Source organism: Triturus cristatus, chromosome 12 (genome assembly GCF_964204655.1).
Source record: "Triturus cristatus chromosome 12, aTriCri1.1, whole genome shotgun sequence".
In the NCBI taxonomy this organism is placed as follows: Eukaryota; Metazoa; Chordata; class Amphibia; order Caudata; family Salamandridae; genus Triturus; species Triturus cristatus.
The window spans coordinates 705022329-705045319 of record NC_140595.1 but is presented as its reverse complement, the minus strand read 5'-3'; the positions used below and the strand labels follow the sequence as shown (position 1 = coordinate 705045319).

The window sequence follows — 22991 nt, the reverse complement described above, 5'->3', positions numbered from 1 at the left end:
CTCAATCTGCAACCATCTCCGTACCACCTCCCACACCTTATAAGCAGTTGTTATCACCTTGAAATGGGCCTTTTTGTAGTAGCTGAACTCCAACATTGTACATAAACAGTTCTTGATCTCCGCACCCAACAACATCTGATATATAAATGGAGACTCTGCAGGGGTATCAACCTCCTTCCCTGTCAACATTATCCACATTTTTTGGAAATTACAAGTGTAATAATAAAGTGTAAAATCCGGTACAGCCCAGGCCCCCTTCTCCCGGGGTAATATCATGAAGCGCGTTGCTCTACGTGGTTTCCCTTGGGCCCATAAAACCCTGATACAATGTGATTGTAGCTGTTGTAGCTGCCTCTGAGCGTGCTCTAGTGGTACAGATGTAAAATAGTAAAGAACTTTGGGTACAATCATCATTTTTAAGATATTACACCTCCCCACCAGTGAAAGTTGAAGGCCTTCAACTTTCTCTAACAGTTATATAACACTAGTGAGAATAGCACCCCAGTTGACTTCCACTACTTCCTTTAAACATGTCCTAATCTTAATGCCCAGATATGTCACTTCATTGGTCACTCTGGGGTCCCCACTGCAGGCCTGGTTTGTGCAAATTATCTCTGTTTTCGATGTATTGAGTTTATACCCGGACACAGATCCAAACCTATGTGCCAATTGTTCTATCTCAAGTATAGCTACCGCGGGATCGGATGTTATAACCGCTATGTCATCTACATAAGCTAGCACTCGGAGCTGCTCCTGTCCACAGCCCACGGGTTTGATTCTCGTGCTCCCCTCCAACATAATTAAAAACAGATTTATATATAACACGAATAATAATGGCAAACACGGACAGCCTTGCCTTGTACCTGTCGATATGTGCACAGGTTAAGACTCTAGGCCATTGATACAGATTCAAGCCTTAGTGGTCCTATACAATGGCATAAAATCCCCCATAGGAAATCCCAGGAGACACAGTCAAACGCTTTTTTAGCGTCTAATAGTACTAAGCCCTCCCTGGTACCTTGCACATTAGCTGCATCAACTAGGGTCACCACCCTGTTGATGTGGTTGACCGTGCCCCTGGTAGGTATTGACCTGTGCTGCGGTATTGATAACAGTGGGGTAATAACCCTAGCCAAATGGGAGGCTAGAATTTTGGCATAAATCTTCCTCCCGCAATTCACCAGAGAAATAGATCAATAAGAGCCCTGGAGATCTTCTGGTTTATCCTTTTTCTTAAACACAATAATATTTGCCTCTTCCCACGATGGTGGCACCACCGCCCATTGCGCATGCTGCAGGGTAGCCAACATATCCGTTTTTAATTCTTGGAAAAAGGTTCTATAAACCTCCCGGGGTAGCTTATCTGGGCCAGCCGCCTTATCACTGGCTTAGGTATTAATTGCCTCCTCGAGGTCCTTCATGGTAATAGGAGTATCCAGAATAGGTACTTCCTCCTGGTCCATTCATTCACAATTCATACCATGTAAAAGAGCCTCAACTGCCTGCTCCCGATAGTTTTCTTCTGTATAAAAAGTCTCAAAAACATATGAAGTGCTTTCAAGATCTCAAGAGGGATATCAACTATCTTGCCCTGTGTGTCTTTCAAAATCTTAATTCTCTGTGCTGCCTCCTTAGAGTGAAGCCTTTTGTGCAATACATTGCCCAGTGGCCTTCCCAAACTCATAACTCTCCTCCTTAAACAGCTTGTATTTAATAGCTATCTCCTTGCTCCAATGTAGATTAATTGTAGCTTTACTACAGGTGACCTCAGTCTGCATAGTGTGACATCCGTACTGGCATGTATTCCCTGCATAAGATTTTCTTCCGCTAACCTGAGTTTCCCATATAAATTTTGAATCTCCATCTTCAGAAGCCTTTGTTTATGAAGCCCAAAGCTCCGGACCTCTCCCCTGAACCCTGCCATTAAAGCATTCCAGACATAAGCATGTGAGGTTGAATTGTGATAAATTTCTAAGAAGTGCCGAATCCAATTACTCATATGACTAGTGAATGTTGTGTCTTTTAGGAGCTTCTGATCAAACAAGAAAGATCTTGGAGGGTAGAATGTGTTAATAATAGGGATGTCTATTGCCAATGGACCATGGTCTGTGTAATCCTTGGATAAACCTGTATTTTAGTCCTTGAAAGTAATGCTGATGGAATAAAAAAATAGTCTAGCCACACTAGTTCATTATGTTGGTGAGAATAAAAGGTAAAACTAGGGTCTGGGCTCCATAATGTGGACCATGTATCGATCAACCCATGGTCCCCTAACAAGTGATATAGTGCCCTAAAGACTTTAGGTTTCCTGCCCTTATAGTACTTCCAGCCTGCCTGTAGATCCTGGCATCCCAGATAGATATTAAAGTCGCTACACAAAATCAATGAGGTAGGCCCTAATGCTAGTTCTAAATTGAGTCCCGCCAAAACTGCTGACTCATCCAAATTCTCACCCATAAACTGAGCACAAGGTGAATGTAAAGGTCCCCCTTAAACAAGCAATAACCACCCACCGACCTTGTTTGTCTACCAGTGTTCTACCCGTGCCCTGGATCCCACGTTTAGCCAAAATGGGTACCCCCCGATTTGTGGTAGACTGTTGTGTGCAGGCCAATATTGAATAGCCTACTTCATTTAGGATCTTACGTTTACACCACAAAATATGTGTTTCCTGTAAACACACCAGATCAGGCTGGATCACACATAATTCAGCTGCCTCCCATTGCCGTTTCCCACTGTTATTTAACCCACATACATTAAAGGAACATATGCGCAATCCAGAGAGTAACAACTTATTCCCCATCACATACTGCCAAATCCCTGCAAATACTAAATCTGCCATATACTTTCGCACATCTGTGAGCCTCTATCTTCCACTTGTTATGGATTGCATTTTCTCTTCTACCCAACCCCCTCCATCTGCCACCCCATGCTCTCTCAGCCCCCTGTCTGATCCTTCCCCAACCCCACCTCCCCACCTCATCTTTGTGTGGTTGCCAAGCAGCCTCGCATCCACCCCCCACCCAACCTGCAATGAGGTATTAGGACCAATGGTCCCAGTGATGAATAACCAACACTACCCAGAGGTCACCCCTCACAAAAATGTCTTCAAATATCTACCAGCGTAGTATACCACAACCCCATATTAAAAAGAATACTTGTGAAGAAAAAAAGATAAACAAATTAAGAGAAGCCGGAAAACCAGATAAAGATATAAAAGATAGAACAAAAGTGTACCTTCCATTTAAATGATATTGAATAGACGGTAAATACTCTTTAGCTTGTCCTTCCAAAGTAAAGAAACAAGTATTTTTATTATGTATGACCTTCAACATAGCAGGGTTAAGCAGAAAGCTTTGGCCCCTTTACCCTGAAATGGGGAGATATGCTGTCTTAATTGCCATCGTTTTTCCACTGTCTGGTGACAAAAGTCTGGTCTCACAAAAAATTTGGACCCTTCCCCATCCTCTTTCTATCGGGACGTGCAAGTTCATTCACAGCTTGCTGAGCCAGGAAGTTATTGACAGATATCGAAATCGCTCTATGTCTGGAAGTATTTTTTCCTGGATTTACACGTTGTGTGAACGGGAATCTGTGCGCTCCTTGTTCCAATCCCATTGTGGACGCTCAGGGAAAGTCTCAGAACAAAGGTCGACGACAAACTTTTGTGTTTCTTAGCCCTCCATGCCTTCAGCGATGCCCAAGATTCTCAAATTATTACACCGAAGGCGGTTTTCAAGATCTCTTAGCTTCCACTCTGTGTCCTCTTTAGATGCCCATATTGACTCTGTCACCACATTTTGAGCTGCCAGCTCATCCTCCAAATTAGAAATTCAAGCTTATGCCTCAATAAACCTTTCCGCAAATTAAGAGCAGGATTTCGCAATGCATCAAATCAAGTTTTGTAGCTTGCGGCATGCACTTTGGGTCCCTTGATTTTCCTTACCGGTTTCTTCTCTGTGAGCCATGATGGTTTCATATATCATGGCCAGTGAGATATCTTCGGGTTTCTCCACTATGCCTGGGTATTAAATTACACCCCCCTCATCTGACCTTAGCCCAGCCAAAAATGGTTAGTCTCATACCAGGGCATCAATCTCCACATCATGAGTAACAGCCTTGCCATGCTCAATCCTCTTGCATAGTGTCCGAGTGGAGGTTTTCAATTCATCTGTCCCTTGATCTTGATCTTCAGGCTGTAAGCTACTTGATTCACTATGACCACTACTCGGGGACACTCCCTTGAAGCCGGACTTAAGACTTGGCTCAATTTCATCTCCAGATGAATCCGATGGGTCCAAGAGAGAAAAGAAATAAATCACCGGAATCAATTTCCTTGGTCATGCTTTGTGTGCTAATGTCATTGTTTCCCCTCGGATCCTCTCCTGGTTCATCGGTGTTCAAAACGATATCTATCTGCACCCTTTTAGTCGAAGTGCTACTCCGAGCAGTGTTATTAGGTCCTGTGTATTTCTTTTTTTGCACAGTTATCTCTGAGGCAGGGTTTGCAGAGCCATGGATTTTACCTCCTGTGGCCATAGCATTTAAAAAGGTATCCCCATTTTTACAAATCTGGCCCTTGGATTGATCGCCAGTAGGGTGACCCATGTCGCTCTCACCATGTCCTTGATTTATGGAATAGTTTACCATTTTACATATGCCTCCTACTGACCCCCGCATCTTTCTGTGGGTTATGTTGTTTTTTCCCCCTCCCAGGTAAAAACATACGGGGTATATTGCACTTACCGCAATCTTCATTTTGCAAGCCTTCTTGGTTTTTCTCTTCCATTTCTCCTGTGCTGTTAGTTGTGCCATTTTTCCCACTCAGTTGTTGTGATAGATAGCCCTTGGCAATGCTGGCCACATTCAAGGGTGTGCGAGTCTTCCCTCGGATGGATTTCGGGAGCTTCAGAGCTGGAGATCCAGACAGGTCAACTCCGCCCCCAGCCCTGAGGCAGCTTCATGCTGCATGCTGGGAATACGGAGGCAGAGGGGGATGCCAACCAAAGTTGAGGAGCCATCACACCACAAGTCGGGAGGCTGCAGAGAAACACCACAACATGCCTTGCTGAATCCCAAGGTAAATCTTGTCCTTCCCGGGCTGCAGGGAGGGTAGATTGCTGACGGGGGGAGGGGAGAGTCCAAGAGCGTTAATTGAGCGGCCCACAAGTGGGCCCCATCTTGCCACTGAAGAAGGCATTATAAAGGAGGAATGTTTTTATTTTGCCTAACTTTTCCCACTTTGCATGTGTACAGCACAAATCAGAAGTGGGAAACATTTTAAGCATAGCAATTTGACTGGAAAGATACCCTTACAGTAAACATCCTGAGCAAGACTTATGCAGACACCTTTGAACTATAGTTCAGAGGTGTGTGCTTGGCTGTCTGATTGTGTGCCAGCACTAAGAAGAAAGGAGGATAGTGCCATATCTCTTTAGACATGGTACATTTCTACTCTCTTGTTACGCAACACAGCGCAGCGCATCAAGTTTGGTCACCATGCTCCATCTGGACCTAGGCGTTGAAATAGCCACCACAGATTGGGTGGTTTATACCCAGTCTTGTTGGGCAGGGTGTCAAGGACTGGAGACTGCGAAGGTCTGACAAGTTTTCTTCTTGATTGCCGGAGGTAAATGTGGCTCCTCCCAGTAGCCATAATGCCACCCTCCCCTTATTAGTACACATGAACGGTGTCAAGTGTCTTCTTAAAAGGCCACCAGTTAGAGGGAAAATGCCAAAAAGGGCAACAAACCTCTTTGGCGATACTGTAGCTCTTGAATGAAGATGAAGATGTATGCATATACAGATAAACAAGGAACAAAACTCTCCCAAGTATCAAGCAAGAGAAAAGAGCCGAGCAAAGACTTCCAGAAAATAATCCAAAAGTGAATCTGACTTCAAAGGATCATAAATGTTACAAAAAGTAAGGGATTTGAAGAGGAAATGACATCACAGGAAAATACTCAACTTCATCTTCAATTGGAAACCTCAGGCAATATTCTTTGGACAGACCATCATGTTGCGAAGGGCCATTCATAAGACGTGTCCACCCTACTTTCTTCAAATACATTGTATTGACTATGCACGTGAAGAACCCCAACCTTGACAACTTTCCTGTGATGCAGGACTTCCATACTCACTGCTTTCCCTTCTGATTATCCATACAAATCACAGAGCACCACTCCAAGTGGCTGCAACTCTAAACTGCTAGCGCAAATCAGAGAAGATGCCTAGCTGCAAGTCCTAGGGTGCACTACCTGGCTGAACAATCAGCACAGCTTCTTTTTCTCAACACTCACTGGCACCTATAAATCTGGGAGATATAATACAAGTGATGCAAATGGGGAATCTGCCTGTTTATGTGCACATTCTTTTACAGTCTTCTTTTTAATATATGTTGCTTAAAATTCAGAATCATATCTACTAGTTTGGTTTGTGTACAGTGCCCAATTATAAAATTATTACAGGAGTATGACACAGTATACTTATCAATTACAGCTACTACTTAAAGTTTCAGAATGTATTATTTTCTTTTATCAGAAAGTCATATATAGTACCAAGTACAAAAAAAGGGTTTCATGGGTGGGATGAAATTTCAGGGTTGTGATATGTTCTGAACCTCTATATCCATGCAGTCTTGCAATCATAGGTAGATCTTTTATGGTATGACATCTTTCGACTATAACAAGCTACTCTGTACTATCTTCTCTGTTTACAGAACGGAAAGATCTTCATTGTGGATTATAAGATATTGGAAGGCCTTCCTAAAAATGTATGGAACAGCTCACAGCAGTACATGGCTGCTCCTTTGTGTCTTTTCTACCTCACGCCCCAGGATGAGATGATACCCCTAGCAATCCAGGTAAGGTTTTGCCTTTGATGGACCAAACAGCTTGGGAAGAATATTGATTGAGAATTCAAGACTTTAGATAATTGTTCAGAATGTGAATTAATGTAAGTGATCAGTGTCCTTCATTAGGTTATTCTGAAACAATATTTTCTTCAACTGTAACTTGAAAAATCTAGATGGCTAATCTTCACATTCTACAGAACAAACTCATACCTTTACAGTCTCAAAGGCTTGTCATTAGGACAATGGAAGGTTCTTGCTACTATGCAGCTAGTCTATACCTCTGATTTTATCAGACTTTTTACTGAAATTCAGGCCAGCGACTCCAGTGCTAACCCCACTCTTTTCTCTTTCAGTCAAATAGAATCTGCAATGAACTCCAGATTAGTAAATGACTGCACAGCGGAAAAAGTGAAAGTGAGATGGAGAGAAAGCAAACTCAGTACGCATCTACACCTACTGACCTGGGGAGGGTGGGTTGGTGGAAGGCATGCAATATGGACCCTCAGTCTCTAATGCACTGAATGGCATCCCCATAATCCCACAGGAAAGTTTACCATTAATCTAAATAAACATGTGCACAACAAGCTATAATATCATAAGAGCACTAGAATGGTTTACTATGATATAGAAGCGAGAGGCTGTGACTAGCCCCAAGCAACCAAGATACAGCCTGAAAGCCTAATATGAAGGTCTGCTTCCAATGATAGAGATGCCTGGAGCCAGGGTGACTTGGAGTATTTGAAGCTGGAGAAGGAATTCAGGATATGCAGCAAGCAAAGCTAAGTATCTGTGGAAGGAATGGTTAACCTGAGCTTCCCTAACCACTTGAGGAAAACTAAGGTTTGCAAAACAAAAGAGATGCAGGGAGCACTGATGTATCAGAAAATTAAACCAAAGGACTATATCTACCAATAGGCCCAATACCATTACCAAATAATCAGTCAGTTGCCAGTGAAGAAGATTCAATCGTTTATTAGGCAAAATACTCTATAGAGGAGCCTCTCCGAACCTCACCCATCAGGTGCGCCGAGAAGACTGTTGGCTCGTATTCAAACATGAGGTTATACACTTTCCAGTTCAACACATACAATCACTGTAAAAGGAAAAACACCAGTTGGCCCTCGAGCTCCAAGGAAGGACCATATATGGCACACATCAGACCAGTACAAAGGCTTGACTATCTATCACTGATGAGGTCAGGAGGGGTGACTCCCTTTCGTCTTGGTGCCTGGGAGTGTAGACACGATGCCTCCAGGAATGCGCTTATCGCCCCCCAAAGCCAGATGCGACCTTGAGTCCTAGAACGGTCGAGTAACAGCCTACCTTCAGCTGCTACCAGTAACTCAGATAAACTAGGGCTTGACAACTACACGTGATCAACAAGTGATCATAGCCCGTGCTCGCGCATATGGTCAGAAAATGGCGTCTGTATGGTTCTCGGCCTACTCTTTTAGCAATAGATATACAGGGAGGAAATAAAAGAGTTTCCTCCAAGCAAAAGCATATATATCAAACATGAATGTGTGTATAGATGAATCATGCTAACAAAATATAGGTTTGATACTCCTTATATATGGGAAATCTACTTTTTTATCCCTCAGAATGGCCCTTTTAGCATGATGTGGCTAACTAAAACAGTTCAATCTTCAAATATTCCCTCATCAATCTACATTAGGTCCTTGAGCTCTTGCTGAACTAGTTGATCTTTTACCGCTGTTGGGGATGGACCAGACACGGAGGAAGTGAGTTTTGTTGCGCAATAAGAGCAACATGCTGGTCCACATTGTACACAAACACAACACGTGAATATGATACCGGCTATACCTGCAAGCACCATCAACATTTTCCTTCCACAAGTAGACAGCAAACCCCACAACCAACCAGAGAGAGACCACGTACCAGTTTCTACATGTATCTCAGAAGCTTAATGATGTAGCTTCTGTATAGCCAAATGAATGGAGGGGGAGGAGTCAGGAATATAAACAGAGCAAGAGCTGCCGATCACACGGCATGCTCCTCCTTGATCTGCTAAGATAACGTCCAAAACCATACGGTTGTGAAGCGAAACGAGTCAGGTCGCCTGTAGCTCTACTGTTATATTGGTCAGTATTCCTGCAGTAGTGTTAATTACCCCTTCAACTACTCTAGACATACGTCGTACTTAGCTAATAATTATAGGACCCCAAAAGGGTAACACTCCCTTCATAATGTCTGTGAAATACTGCAGTGGAGTATCGGTCTGATCTATATTGGTGGTATCTATCGCCCTTTTACTCCTCCTAATAAACACGCTTTGTTTATCTAGTCGGTGATCCTTGTGATAATTAGAAGGGGCAATATAGACTGGAGGGTTCAGGAAGGACAGGTAACAACGTCCAGTCCAACCTCGTGGAAGCCAAGTATAGGTGCTTTCTCCACAGACAAAATATACATTAGGAGGGTTTAACAACGGAGGGCTGCTAAAGGTACACAACTGATAAGTGTAATTGCATCGGCTTTCTCCTACTGATATGTGCCCTGCTCCTTGAACACAAAATGTAGAGGTACTGTTTAATACTGGCACTGGAATAGCCCTATCTTCAGTAACATTACGGTCCTGAAAGTGTCGATAATATTGAGTGAAGTTGAATTCAACAAAATACAAAATTTCATTTTTTAAACCAAGTGGTATTTTCATGCGTTATATACATATTCATACAGGCATTAGGATCTAAGGTTCCCTCTCTGTTATTCCCATCGGGGTTGAATCCTTGATGAACCTCAATATATGCTAAAATCATTTCATAATCTCTTTCTGAAAACCTTTGAGCATCCACAGTGTAATGCATATACATCATAGAAAGCAATTTGAACCAAGCCTCACAACTTCCCAGATGAGACAAAGGTAGGGATATAAATAAGTTGTGCTTGTGCATAACAGATGGTAAAAGACCACAAACCCAACAATTGGTAGTATTAGTGTCACTGTGTGCTTGATGAAGCATTTCAATGAATGCATTTTTCACATAGGTCTGACGATGCCTTTCCTTATGAGGGGCTAAAGTATGAAACACATGTTCCGGAGGTGGAGTAGTTGTTCCTAAAACAATATGCATAGGGTGGTAAAATTCTAAATATATGAATATAATTAGCAGTATTGCTATAGTAACTATAAATGCGATTGTAACACGATTGGTCCAACTAGAAAAAACAGGCATATATGTAGGAAAATAGCATGGTACAAAAGGACGTTCCTCTTCAGGAACAAAACGAGCAAAGAGATAAATGCTAACTAAAAGTCCAACAATAAACTAGGGTAATGCAGTCCAACTTGCCAGAGGGTGCTTCTTTCCTGTGTCCGTTTAGAGCCTCACAGGCAGGCTCCTATCATTCATCACAGATAGTACCAAAACAAACTTTTCACGTTGGAGTTATGCTCTCATGTAACCCTTGAAGAAAACACAACCTGGGCCCTTTTGAACATGAAATTTAGTCTTTCTTTCTGAACAGAGCACACAAATGTTCAAGGCTCTCAGCGCGTTCAGTCCAGTGTCTTGCTCAGTACACCAGAAGCGTATCTAACAGACATTCATAGCACCGGTCTGTACCATATCACTTAAGTCTCTCCCTATCTCCCACCATGTTCACCTGGTGTACTGTGCTGTTTTCTGGGCCGCAGGTTGTATCAAGTATGGCCAGGCACTTCTTGATCAGAGAACAAAACAGAGGGTGATGAATCTGGTGAAACAGGGGTACTGCGAGCCTCTGGGTTAGCCGTAGGAACAACGGAATCCGGGGCGATCAAATGTGCTGATGACAGAGCCCCTTCCGAGCCCGGTGCACCTTCTCCTTGCCCTTCTCCAACTTCCTGGGTATCAGAAAAAGGGATGAATCGAGAAACTCGCTCACTTTCCTGAGTCAGAACCCCGTCCTGGGTTCGCTGATCATATGGAAGCGGGAGGGGTAGTTTTTTTAGATGTGACACATGAGTCCAGTGTCGTTTGCCATTCACTTTTACCGCCGTCCGCGTGGCCAACAAAACCTGAAATGGTTCAGACCAACGAGGATCCAAACTGGATTTCCGCTGATAGTTACGGACCAGAACCCACTGTCCTGGTTCCAAACGATGTCCAGGACCCTCCGGCAGGGGCTGCAAAACTGCTGAGACCTGTTGATGAATGGAACGAAGATCTTTAGTCTGTCAGCATAGGATACTCTATATCACAAAACGTTCTGGGTCTCGGGACGCCCCAAACATTATCAGGGCGCCCAAAAATGAACTCGTACAGAGACAAACCAGAACGAGAATGTGGGGTAACTCGTATTGACATTAATGCCAACGGCAGAGCATCGGGCCACCTCAGTCCAGTACTTTCTTGAATTTTAGCTAATGTGAGCTTTAATATTCCATTATACTTCTCGACCAACCCACCAACCCAGCAGACTGGGGATGTCGAGCCACATGGAATTTCTGTTTAATCTGTAGTCCATTACATATATGTGTGATGAGTTCTGCATTAAAATGTCTTCCGTTATCACTCCAGATCACACGAGGCAATCCGTAGCGAGGGAAATACTCCTTTACCAACGCTTTTGACGTTGCCAAAGCAGTGTTTTCTTTTGTCGGGTAGGCTTCCATCCATTTACTGAAAGCGTATTCCCAGACCAGGACATACTTCAAATTGTTAATGCGCTCCAGCTGGATATAATCCATTTGAAGCACCTCAAAAGGCAAAGATGGTGGTGCAAAGTTTCCACTCAGAACAGGCTCCCTGCCCCCTGGATTATGTCATAAACAGACCATGCAATATTGTACCAAATGAGCAGCGGTCCTAGAAATATTGGGATTGTACCATACAGGATCTAATAATGCACAAATACCTTTCACCCCAATATGTGCCATTGTCACCCCCGCATTCACTAATGCATTAGGCAACAACCACCGCTGCTTTTCTGTCAGATCAATCCAACAGCAATCTGTATCTAATCTCCCAATTCACTCTTTCCAGTGAGCCAATTTGATAAGGGTAGCTTCTTTCTGTATTTCTCGGACACTCTCCATGGTATTATCAAACAGCTCTGTTTCAGCCACCCACCTAGCAGAGCTAGCCACAAACATCGAGGTCAATTTGGATTTCGCAGTCTCCTTAGCTACTTGATCTGCAGAGGCATTACCCTCCCCCACTGCATCAACCACTGCCTTGTGTGCACTACATTTGACTACAGCCACTATTTCTGGTAACGTCAACGCTGTCAGTAATCGTAAAATCAAGGGACAATGCTCTATTCTATGACCATGAGAAGTAAGAAGACCTCTTTCTGCCCAAAGTCGGGCAAAACTATGAGCCACGCCAAAGGCATACTGGCTGTCGGTGTAAATATTTACTCTCAGTCCTTCACTTAACTCACAGGCCCGAAACAATGACACTAATTCAGCTGCCTGTGCTGACTGATAGGGTACTCGAGAAGCCTCAACTATAGTGTCAAGAGTAGTTATCGCATATGCAGCAGTTGTCGTGCCATCTGGTAACTTGAAACAAGATCCATCGACGTACAACTCCCCTTGAGGGTCAGATAGAGGAGTGTCAGTCAGGTCTACTCGTCCCATCGTTTCTTCCTCAGTCCGAAATATACAATCATGAACCTCATTATTCTTTTCATTCGAAGGGAGGGGTAGTAACGTGGCAGGGTTCAGAGATGGCACATCATTTAAACGTAATGTGTGGAGCAAACAATGTCAATCAGTATCCAGTAAGACGCGCACTCGTAAGGTGCTGGGTCTTTGTTTTGTTCAATAATGTATCCACAGCGTGCGGTACCATCACTGTGAGGTCAGTGTTCAGAACGAGCCCTTCCGACTGTCGAATAGCCACCGCAACCGCAGCAGTAGCTCTTAAACAGCTAGGGAGTGCTCTGGCGACGTTATCCAACACCGCCGAGAAATAGGCACAAGGTCTCTGCTTACCACCAAATCCTTGTGTTAACACAGAAAGCGAGCAACCGTCCACCTCGTGTACGTAAAGCACAAAAGGTTTTCGGTAATCAGGAGTACCAAGAACAGGTGCAGAACAAAGCGCAGATTTCAAAGAGTCAAAAGCATCTTGACAAGCATCAGTCCAGGATAAAGGTTCATGTACATCTTTAGTGGTTAAGTACAGAAGAGGTTTAGTAAGAAGGGAAAAATGAGGGATCCATTGGCAAAATTAAGAAGTTATGCCAAGAAATGCACAAACATCGCGATGAGTATGAGGTACAGACATATTAAAAATGGTAGTCACACGCTCAGGGGTTAGTCTCCTCCCCTCCTTCAATAGTAGATGACCGAGATAGGTCACCTCCTGTCGACAATATTGGAATTTAGAAAGGGATACTTTATTGCCATTAGCAGCCAAATGAGACAGTAATTGTACAGTGGCCTTCTTACAACCTTCCTCAGTATCGGAGGCCACTAACAAATCATCAACGTATTTCAAAAGCACATTACCTGGGGGCAAGACCAAATCATCCAATAATGTTTTCAAAGCTTGACTATAAATACTAGAACTCTCTGTATACCCCTGGGGAGCGCGACAGAATCGGAAGCTGCGACCAGACAATGAGAAGCCAAAAATATGGCGGCTATCAGGATGAATCGGAATGCTAAAGAAAGCAGTTTTTTAAATCAATCACAGAGAAATATTTAGCAGTAGGAGGAATCATAGTGAGAATAGTAGTGATGTCTGAAACCACAGGGTATTGGGGCACCACTATTTTATTAATTTCACGCAAATCAATCACAAAACGATAGGTATCAGCATAATCAGGATCGCTTCCAACAGGGGCCTTTTATAAGATAGGCAAAATGGGGCTGTTGCACACATTAGCAGCTGTCTCTTCCACCACACCCCTTTTTATCAAATCTTGTATGATGGAGAGCAAAGCCTTCTCACCAGCCGGAGAAATTTTGTACTGAGGTATACGAGGAAGCCGAGCATTGTGCTTCAAAGTAATAGAGACGGGAGGATTCTTTAATAATCCTACATCTGTGTCACCAGTGGCCCACAATGTTGCTGGAATAGCAGCAAACTCAGGAGGGAGGGGTTCATCTTTAGTGAAACACTGCAGAGTATGCTTCCCAAGGGAATTAATAGACAAGGAAACACCATCAGGTGAACAATGCATCTTAGCATGTAATTTTTTCAACAAATCCAAGCCCAACAAATTTTTGCCACAATGGGAAGTAAAAAGAAACGGGGAGTGTATTGTAACCGGACCAATTGTAAAAGGAATAGGTTTGGAGATGGGGCTCACCACAGGAATTCCTGAGAATCCTACTGAAACATTATTGTGCCCGGACAGAGCATTCCCAGGGACCAGGGAACGAGAAATAGAACTATTCATTGCACCTGTATCAACTAAAAACTTTTCAGATGTCCCCATCAAATGCGCCTCTACATAAGGTCCTTGCTGATCAACGGGTACTGACACCTGGCCCTCACTCTGTCCATGGCTATCCTATGTATAAGCATACCCTTCGGTCGCGTCCATTGCACACTCCTCATTATAATACTGCTTACCTCTTGGAGTATCAAAATAGTTCTTTTCTTGTCCAACTTGCGTCGCCTCTTCTCGTCGCATATCACTATGATCCACACTTCCCCGACCTCTTACTCTACTTCTCGTAGCCGCGTTCTGGGCCAGCAACAACGGACACTGAAATTGCCAATGCCCTTCCTCCTTACAATAAGCACACTGATTGATTCCCAAAACGACAGCCGGCCCTCTGCCTCGTCCAGTTCCCACCCCCCTCGGGAGGAACCCTCTACCGCCTCTCTCTCTGCCTCGTCCTTGAGCAACTTGTTGCATCAACACCCGTGTTTTAAGATCCTTCGTTCTCTTTTCCATCTTATCCTTACTCTCATTTTCTCTATGTTCGTAATATTGAGCCATACTCAATATTACCGAGGGCGTGGAAGTGGTCCAGGTACTTTCACGGCTTGTAGCCGTGCAGAGACTTCTGGTAACAAATTGGTCACAAAACGAATAACAAATAATCGTATACTGCCTTCCAGCGACAAATCCTGTCCACTAAAATCAAGGAACATGCCCTCAAATCTAGTGAAAAAATCAGAAACACTTTCATCATTCTTCTGTTTACATGCGGTCAATTTGTCCCAATCCACCTTACAAGGCGGAATTAAGGAATGCATGTAAGTGATAATACGGCCAGGTAATGCCAATAATTCAGGGTTCGGCTCATTTCCAGGCTTAGGATCCTTGTCCCACTCTTTTATCTGCTCCCATGTTCTGCCTAATTCTTGAGCATGGTCCTGATCATGCACCTGACGCCATACGTCAACGGGAACTAACAATGCAAAAAATAGCTCTATGTCAGCTAAGGTCATGACAGGCAAAGATGCTGCTTCTGTGAGTTCTTTATAATAAGCCGTGGGATTCTAACGGGGGTCAGTTAACTGTGATTTGAGCAAGAGGACTTCACTCCTCTTCCAGGCAGTGTAAACCCATTGCTCCTGCACTCGGGTCTCTACACGAGGTCTAATCCCCATGCTGTGGTCATCCTTTAGTTCCGGTATTTCAGGATGAAAGATAGGATGAACTTCTCGCATAGGATGCTGGGTGTCCCATGAGGGACACTTCTGATGCATCCGCTCTCGATAATTTAATAAAACCTCCACATTTCTATACACTTCATCTGGGCTAAGTTCAGACTTATGAGCCCTATCCCGGATGTCATACATCACTCGGGGGGCCAACCCTCCAGGAAAACACTGTTCCCAGAGAGTAATAATACATGCAGCCATATGTTTCAAGGCATGTTGCTGCATAACAGGCTCATAGTCTCTAAGCGTGTTCCATATATCAGTTATAGTGTAAATAGGCTGTTGCATCCACTGGGATGACTGATCATCAATCATCTGTTTCTCGCTGTGTCCTACAGCCGAACGAGTAAACAACTTCCGTGCGTCAACAACTCCCGGAGCACGAAATGGAGTCGAAACAGCTGGAGATGGGGTCGTGCTTGCAGAAAGGGAAGCCCACCCAGGGGTGGGGGGAGAAGAAACAGCTGTGGACATAACGGAAGACGGCAGTGTAACAGGCCATAAAGTAGCCGTCTCAGACACTGAGGGAGACAAAACAGAAGACGTTCTCGGAGAGGCAAGGGAAGAGGAAACAACAGGAAGCTGAAGAGGCCTGTACTAAAGTCGGGGGAACGACGGGATATATACGCTGCGGAGCATAGGGTGGAGGTGGACGAGTATCCAATAAGTCCTCTAGCTCATCTTCCGCTTCAGTCCTAGCCACATAGGTCTTATCTACTTGCAATCTAAATTGTCTGTCTGCACAATCAATCCCTTGCTCAGTTCGTGCTTTATCATAAGCTATAGCTTTCTGCGTAATCGTCTGATTTCCTTTCATCCTACATACTTTCTCCTCCCGCATACGTCTACGCTTTGCTTCCTTCTGCCACAGGTTTAGGGAGTCAAACATTGACTGTCGACTATGTTTAGAAAATAATCGATCCTGCAGAAAATGTATCTTTTTTCATCAAAAGACCCGGTTAAGGGCCATTGCAATTCCACATTATCTTTAGTATATTTATGCCATAATGTATTAAACAAGAGAGGTGTAATGAAATGCTTTACAAACATATCATTACTTGGACTGCCCTCAGGCGGGGCAGGTTGACTTTCAGCCAAACACGTATCATTAGGGCGGCAACAACATCCAAAACAATTAAATTTGCTAAAACACGGCATGGTTATTGTCGTCATGCGTTCTTTATTCAATCATAAAAATAAGCTTCCAAACATGGCCATGTTCAAACATTCACAAAGCATACAACCTCACACTCATTCAAACATACACAAGACAATAATATATATATATATACATACAAAGATATTCAAAATGACGTCTTTTCAAACAAAGAACAGAGCCCGTCGACTCCTGTTCGTGGAGAATCAATCGAATTCAGATTCCGAGATCGACAAATACCAAAACCAAGCAGTCCATAGACTACCAAGAGACCGTCAGACAGTTATAACCACAGACCGACCTACAGACCATCCTGTAGCCTTCCTGGTTCACTCTTGGGACTATTCTGACTAAGCCCGCTTCATTAGCACCGCTTCAGATGTGTTCCCAAGGCTACCCAGGTACAGCCACAGGCTTTTCCGAGGGCAGTCTGGCTGGGCGCGCACCACACGTGCCACACCGGGCGTCCGATCGGCATCTCTATTATTCACAAAAGGTCCGTGGAGCATCCATACGTGAGGCTACCACAATGCTGCCCCGTCAGACCCCAAGATTCTCCGTGGTACACTGACCACCAAATACTTACACAGTTAACTGCTTCAAAAGCACTGCTCAACAGTGCATGCCAAGAACATCAAAACAATTCCACTCACCTGGTGCACACAGGTACAATTGCATGTTCTGCACTGCCAACTCCTGAAGACCAACACGGTCAGCTCCTGGGTTACGCCCGTAGGACTCCGGTGAAGGGTCACCAGCAGCTAGGGATACTCTGATCGTGAGAGCGGAGTAAGTTCATACCAAAGATGGCTCATTTCCAAAGGATCCTTTTTCCGTCCACCCGCTCGACCAGAATTACCCCTTGTCCTTACCACCCGTTTACGGGGAGGACGACCCAGTCTCAGAGTCCCGTCGGAGTCGCCAACTGATGTACCAGAAAAATAAACCAAAGGACTATACCTACCAATAGTCCCAATACCATTACCAAATAATCAGTCAGTTGACAGTGAAGAAGATTCAATCGTTTATTAGGCAAAATACTCTATAGAGGAGCCTCTCCGAACCTCACCCATCAGGTGCGCCGAGAAGACTGTTGGCTCGTATTTAAACATCAGGTTATATACTTTTTGGTTCAACACATACAATCACTGTAAAAGGAAAAACACCAGTTGGCCCTCGAGCTCTAAGGAAGGACCATATATGGCACACATCAGACCAGTACAAAGGCTTGACTATCTATCACTGATGAGGTCAGGAGGGGTGACTCCCTTTCGTCTTGGTGCCTGGGAGTGTAGACACGGCACCTCCAGGAATGCGCTTATCGCCCCCCAAAGCCAGATGCGACCTTGAGTCCTAGAACAGCCTACCTTCAGCTGCTACCAGTAACTCAGATAAACTAGGGCTTGACAACTACATGTGATCAACACGTGATCATAGCCCGTGCTCGAGCAAATTGTCAGAAAATGGCATCTGTATGGTTCTAGGCCTACTCTTTTAGCAATAGATATACAGGGAGGAAATAAAATAGTTTCCTCCAAGCAAAATCATATATATCAAACAGAGAATGTGTGTATAGATGCATCATCCTAACATAATATAGGTCCGATACTCCTTACATTCAGGAAATCTACTTTTTTATCCCTCAGCACAAACAATGCAAACTGTCCGACTGGAAGAGAGAACCCATCAACCATTGTTTTAAGGCAAAGTGTAATGCCATGACTGGTGCTTAAATCTTATATGCCCAACTCTTACAGACTTGAAAGTGTACAGAGCCATCTGTAGTGTCTTGTAAATATGTATAGCTGGACCCTTTTGGTCCCTGATGGTGACATGATTGTTTGGGTGTGTCTGAGTATGGTTAATAAAGTTCATGGCACAATGCGTACAGTTAGTTAACAGTTTCACTGCGAAGAATAAAGACATACATTACAGAGCTCCATGTGTGACATTGCCATTTGCATGCTACCAGACTGTGTAGAATGCTATAAAGGCCAATAAATTAGAGAATCTGCAACCCGAAGTGATGAGAGTGCTCTCCCTGAGAGTTGTATGAGGTCCAGCAAACTACTTGTGCGTGCCACGTGCGCCTCGGTTGAAGTGAAGCAGTCAACGGTTGGTGTATGTGGAGTCAAAGCACCACTCCAGCAAGTGCAAGATTTTTAAAGAAGGAAAAGGCCCTACGGAAAATACAGTCACAGTGGGCACAGAACTTGATTTGGCTTCATGCAGCGAAGAGTTTAATTAAAGCGAGATTGCCACTTGAAACACCACATTTCTTTGGACATTGCCTCAAGATCACACCAGAGGTGAATGGTGGCTCGATGATTGGAGCGGCAGACCCTGATGCAGATGCAGAGGTCTAGCCCGGGACCAGGGTTCAATTCCCCGCCTCGGCGGGTCTTGGGCTCAAAATTCCACGGACCTGATAATTCTCGGCTCAGTGCCATTCCAATCATGGAGTCCCACTCTGCAACTCTGGGCAATAGCTTGCTTAATCTCCACAACGGCCCCCACAACGCTAAGGATGCCTGGCCTCCACCTTGGGGGTGCCCAGGAGTGGACGCCTCACAGGGAAAGCCAGGATGGGTTCCACAGCGGTATTCGTACAAGCGCCTTGAGACCCTTGCGGGTGAGTAGTGCGCTATACAAGTATCAATTTACATTTTTTTACAATTTACATTTACAATGGTTGTTCCATACCTTTTATCATTAATAGTGGTGCATTGATAAATATCATGCCAGCAGAGAAGTACATCTCCCACATTCGAAGACAAAGATAAACACATGGACTTCCTACGCACCATTGCAAAGTCAAGGATCATCTGTAGCAACCATGCTACACAAGAAGATGAAGGCACAAGCACCATTCATGTTCTTAAAGGGTAATTTGTCAAGTGCATGTTTACTCAGTTTCAGTACTGCTGCAGACATGGGTCTGATTTCCGTCAACTATAACCTAAATACACATGCAGACATAGTAAATTAGTTCCCATCATTGATGCATAGTCTCTGAAAGCTTAGGACCATGAAAGTACAACTTCACATCAATGAGGACATTCGCACTGTTGCTCAACGACATCGTCAAATTGCTTTTCACTTGCAGGAAGCAGTTGAGAAGGAACCGGAAATGCTGTTAAAACATGATATAATTGACGCTCTACTAGCCCGATATCATGGGTTTCATCCATAGTGGTAGTCCCCAAAAAGGACAGTGGAGGTGATTCGCACATCTGTGTGGACATGTGCCAAGCTAACAACGCAATTGCGAGAGAATGACATATCGGTCCTCACATTGCAGATATGATTACACAGCTGAATGTTTTTTTCTTGTCTCGATCTGAACAAGGTGCGTCATCAACTCGAACTAAAGAAATATTGCACGTGCATTATCACCATGTTCAGATATCATAGACAACGTTTTGGGGTGTTGTCAGCTGCAGAATGTTTTCAGGACGTAATTTGCCACACAATACTGTCTGTCAGACATGCATTTCATTATAGTGATGATATAGTGGTATTTGTCACAAAGTACGACCCACAGTATGTAGGTTAACGAGTTGCACAGCTTTATGAACACGATAGTTCAAATGAATCCACCTCAACCATATTTTGTCCAAGTTCATCCATGTTTATTTCACAATTCTTTCAATATTTTTTCACGTCAAAGGAAACAAAATTTGTTATTCTTTTGCATGTTATTTGCTCCGTGATTGCCCATCCAGGCCTATCAACGAGCCGTTAAGAATTTCAATGCTCCCAAAGAGTCCACACCTCACACCCAATGCATTTCGGCTCCTTAGCCTTCGTCAGGGGTATCTATGATTTAAAAAATGCATGTCAGCCACGTTGTTTTACATCCAACAAAACATAAAGATAATCTCTGACATAAACCTAATTTTCTTTAAAAAATAATGATAGTGAGTGAACATCCTCTACATTTCGTAATCCCACCCGTGCCCAAAACCCCTGGATAACATTTTCTCCTAAATGAGATTGACTTAATTCATAACCCTTCCCGTGATGCAAACATTATATGCAACAGAAATATTTATTGGTAATCTAAATGCTTGTTCATCCCTATGTTGAAAAAGAGAGACTTTACACATAGGCATCACGGGAAGGGTTATGAATTAAGTTACCTGTCACGTAAGCCTTCAGCAGCTCCCTATTGGTTACTGAAGGTCTAGGGACTTCCTCAGCCGAATGCTTCCAGCAACAAGGATTCTCTAATCGAACAGGTTTTCCCTCCAAGGAGTTTCCTGTGGGACCCGGCGGTTAGGTAAGTTTTATTATATTTGTATTTGTATTTTCCCCCACCCGCGAACACCCGCCCCCCCCTCCCGTGAGTATGCCGGCTGTGGCTGGGTGCGAGAGAGTGCGGCCTGGTCTTTACAGTGCTGGGCAGGGGTAGGTAGTGCCAGTGATGGAGTCGTCATAGTGAAGTAAACCAACCCCACTTGGCTGGGTTGATTGCACACGACTCTCTGCAGCAGACGCACAACCCAGAGGGCTACCAGACGAAGTCTACGTTGGACAACAATGACGACTCCTCTCTGCATTTCCCAGATTGCAGACATAAAGCTGCCGTGCCTTTGCTGGGAGGGAGCGAGCGGTGGTCCCATTAGCCGCGTTTGTCACAGACGAGCCTGTCTTCTTGTCCTTATCTGGGGCACTCTGTGCCCCTTCAACCCCCCGTGGGAGGGTGGATCACGCTTCTTGCCAGGCACTGGCTGCAGGAACACCTCAACAGCTGCAGGTGGCCCCTGTCACCTGCTGCCACTCACCATAGGCCCTGAAGTAGGCCGATGGTGCAGGGGGCTCCGGGGTGGAGGGCAGTGAAGGGGCTGTATTACGGCGACCATTAAGGCTACTGGTGACAATCACTCGGCCCATTGAAAGTTGTTCATTGTCTTCCGCATTCAATGCCCCCCGAGCAAGTTAATAGTAAGGCGGAGGCATGCTCTCATGAAGGGGGTGTGTGGGGGCTTCTGCAGAGAGCAGCACGCACGGAGAAAGAGAGGACGACTGAGGTCAAGGAGGATAAAAAGAGGGAAAATATCGGAACACCAGGACTGTGTTAAATTGTTGAATAGTTGTTGATCGGGAGAAAGAACAGCAGAGACATACGATGGGGGATGGGAGGGGATAGGGCTGTGCCAGTCAAACTTGAATTCATTACCCAGTATTCATAATTGCTGACCGTGTCTTATTTTGCCACTACCTCGTGTGACACAGTTCATTTGAAATTCTTACAACAGGGAAATGATCAGCCTGCACTGTGTAACATTGCTGCTGCAGTCTGCAGAACAGCTAAGGACATGGCTTACATCCTGATCATTAATACCCGTTCAGCTCCGTGCTCGGAGAGCAGACTGTTTTTGCAATGGAGAAGTGCTCGCCAACACCTGGTGCGCCCTTCTTTATCTCATGAAGTCCAACTCTTCTGTTCTTCGCTCTACATGTTCAACAAAAATAAACAAACTATCTCTGTTCTGTTTTTCTTTATACAGAAAAACAAGGCTCTGGTATGTTAAGGGAGGCACCTAAATTCAGGGTGAAATGCAATTTCCATAAAATCAGTCTCTGCTCCCGAATGAAGCAATGGCCCGGGCCAATATGGTTGTTCTTGCTGGCACGCACATATACCGTCACATAGCTGTTGAATAGATAGAAAGTTTGCGCCCCAAGTAGTTCACACGCACTCATCCATCGCTTGGGAACCCAGGCACACACAAGCGCACTCAGGAGAAGGTGAACTCAGGGTGGCATAACCTAGCACCTATCCTGCATGGCAGCCATAGCGCGGTGTTAAATTTATAATAATTACATTGACTCCAAAAATGAATTGGATTTTGTTCTGTGGATTGCTGAGTGTGTTGAATTGCTACCATCTAGGCTGCCCAAGTTAAAAAGTCAATAAAACTGCAGTGGTTCAACTAGCAATAGTACTGGCCCCACTCATTCAGCATGAAAGTAATGAGAGTGCAGTATGTTGTTGGTGCATTTGGGCCACACTGTCCCAAATATTGTACTAATTGATGGTTCGGTAGCATAGGACACTGTCTTTAACATATAGCACATTTCCACTATCCATAGCAATCACCCCCACATTTGCACAGACAATCGTGCAGTATTAGTAACTTCTACGCCATTATCACATGAAATCTCTTTACTGATGTCAACTTCACTTTCACAATTGTTTTATTAACATTTCATGTTTCACAAATTTGCATGAAAAGCACCATTTGCCCACTCTTTTTAACCCCCTCACCCTCCCAAAAAAACCCTCTTTTGACAGCCAGGCTCGCTCGCCAAAGGGGACTCATCGCAAACTTTTACGACTCACTACTTTCATATGTCAGCAGCCGCCACTACCTGTAGCCAAAATGAATTCATTCTT

At 44.3% G+C, this 22991-nt stretch overlaps 1 protein-coding gene across 1 annotated transcript in view; it reads left to right on the top strand.

Moving 5' to 3' along the window:
• LOC146780158 (hydroperoxide isomerase ALOXE3-like) overlaps window positions 1-22991 on the top strand; it is a 512047-nt gene that overhangs the window by 329149 nt on the left and 159907 nt on the right. The window contains exon 7 of the mRNA XM_085638403.1: window positions 6719-6862. Within this exon, the coding sequence (XP_085494529.1) occupies window positions 6719-6862 (144 nt within the window). The remainder of the gene's footprint in view (window positions 1-6718; window positions 6863-22991) is intronic.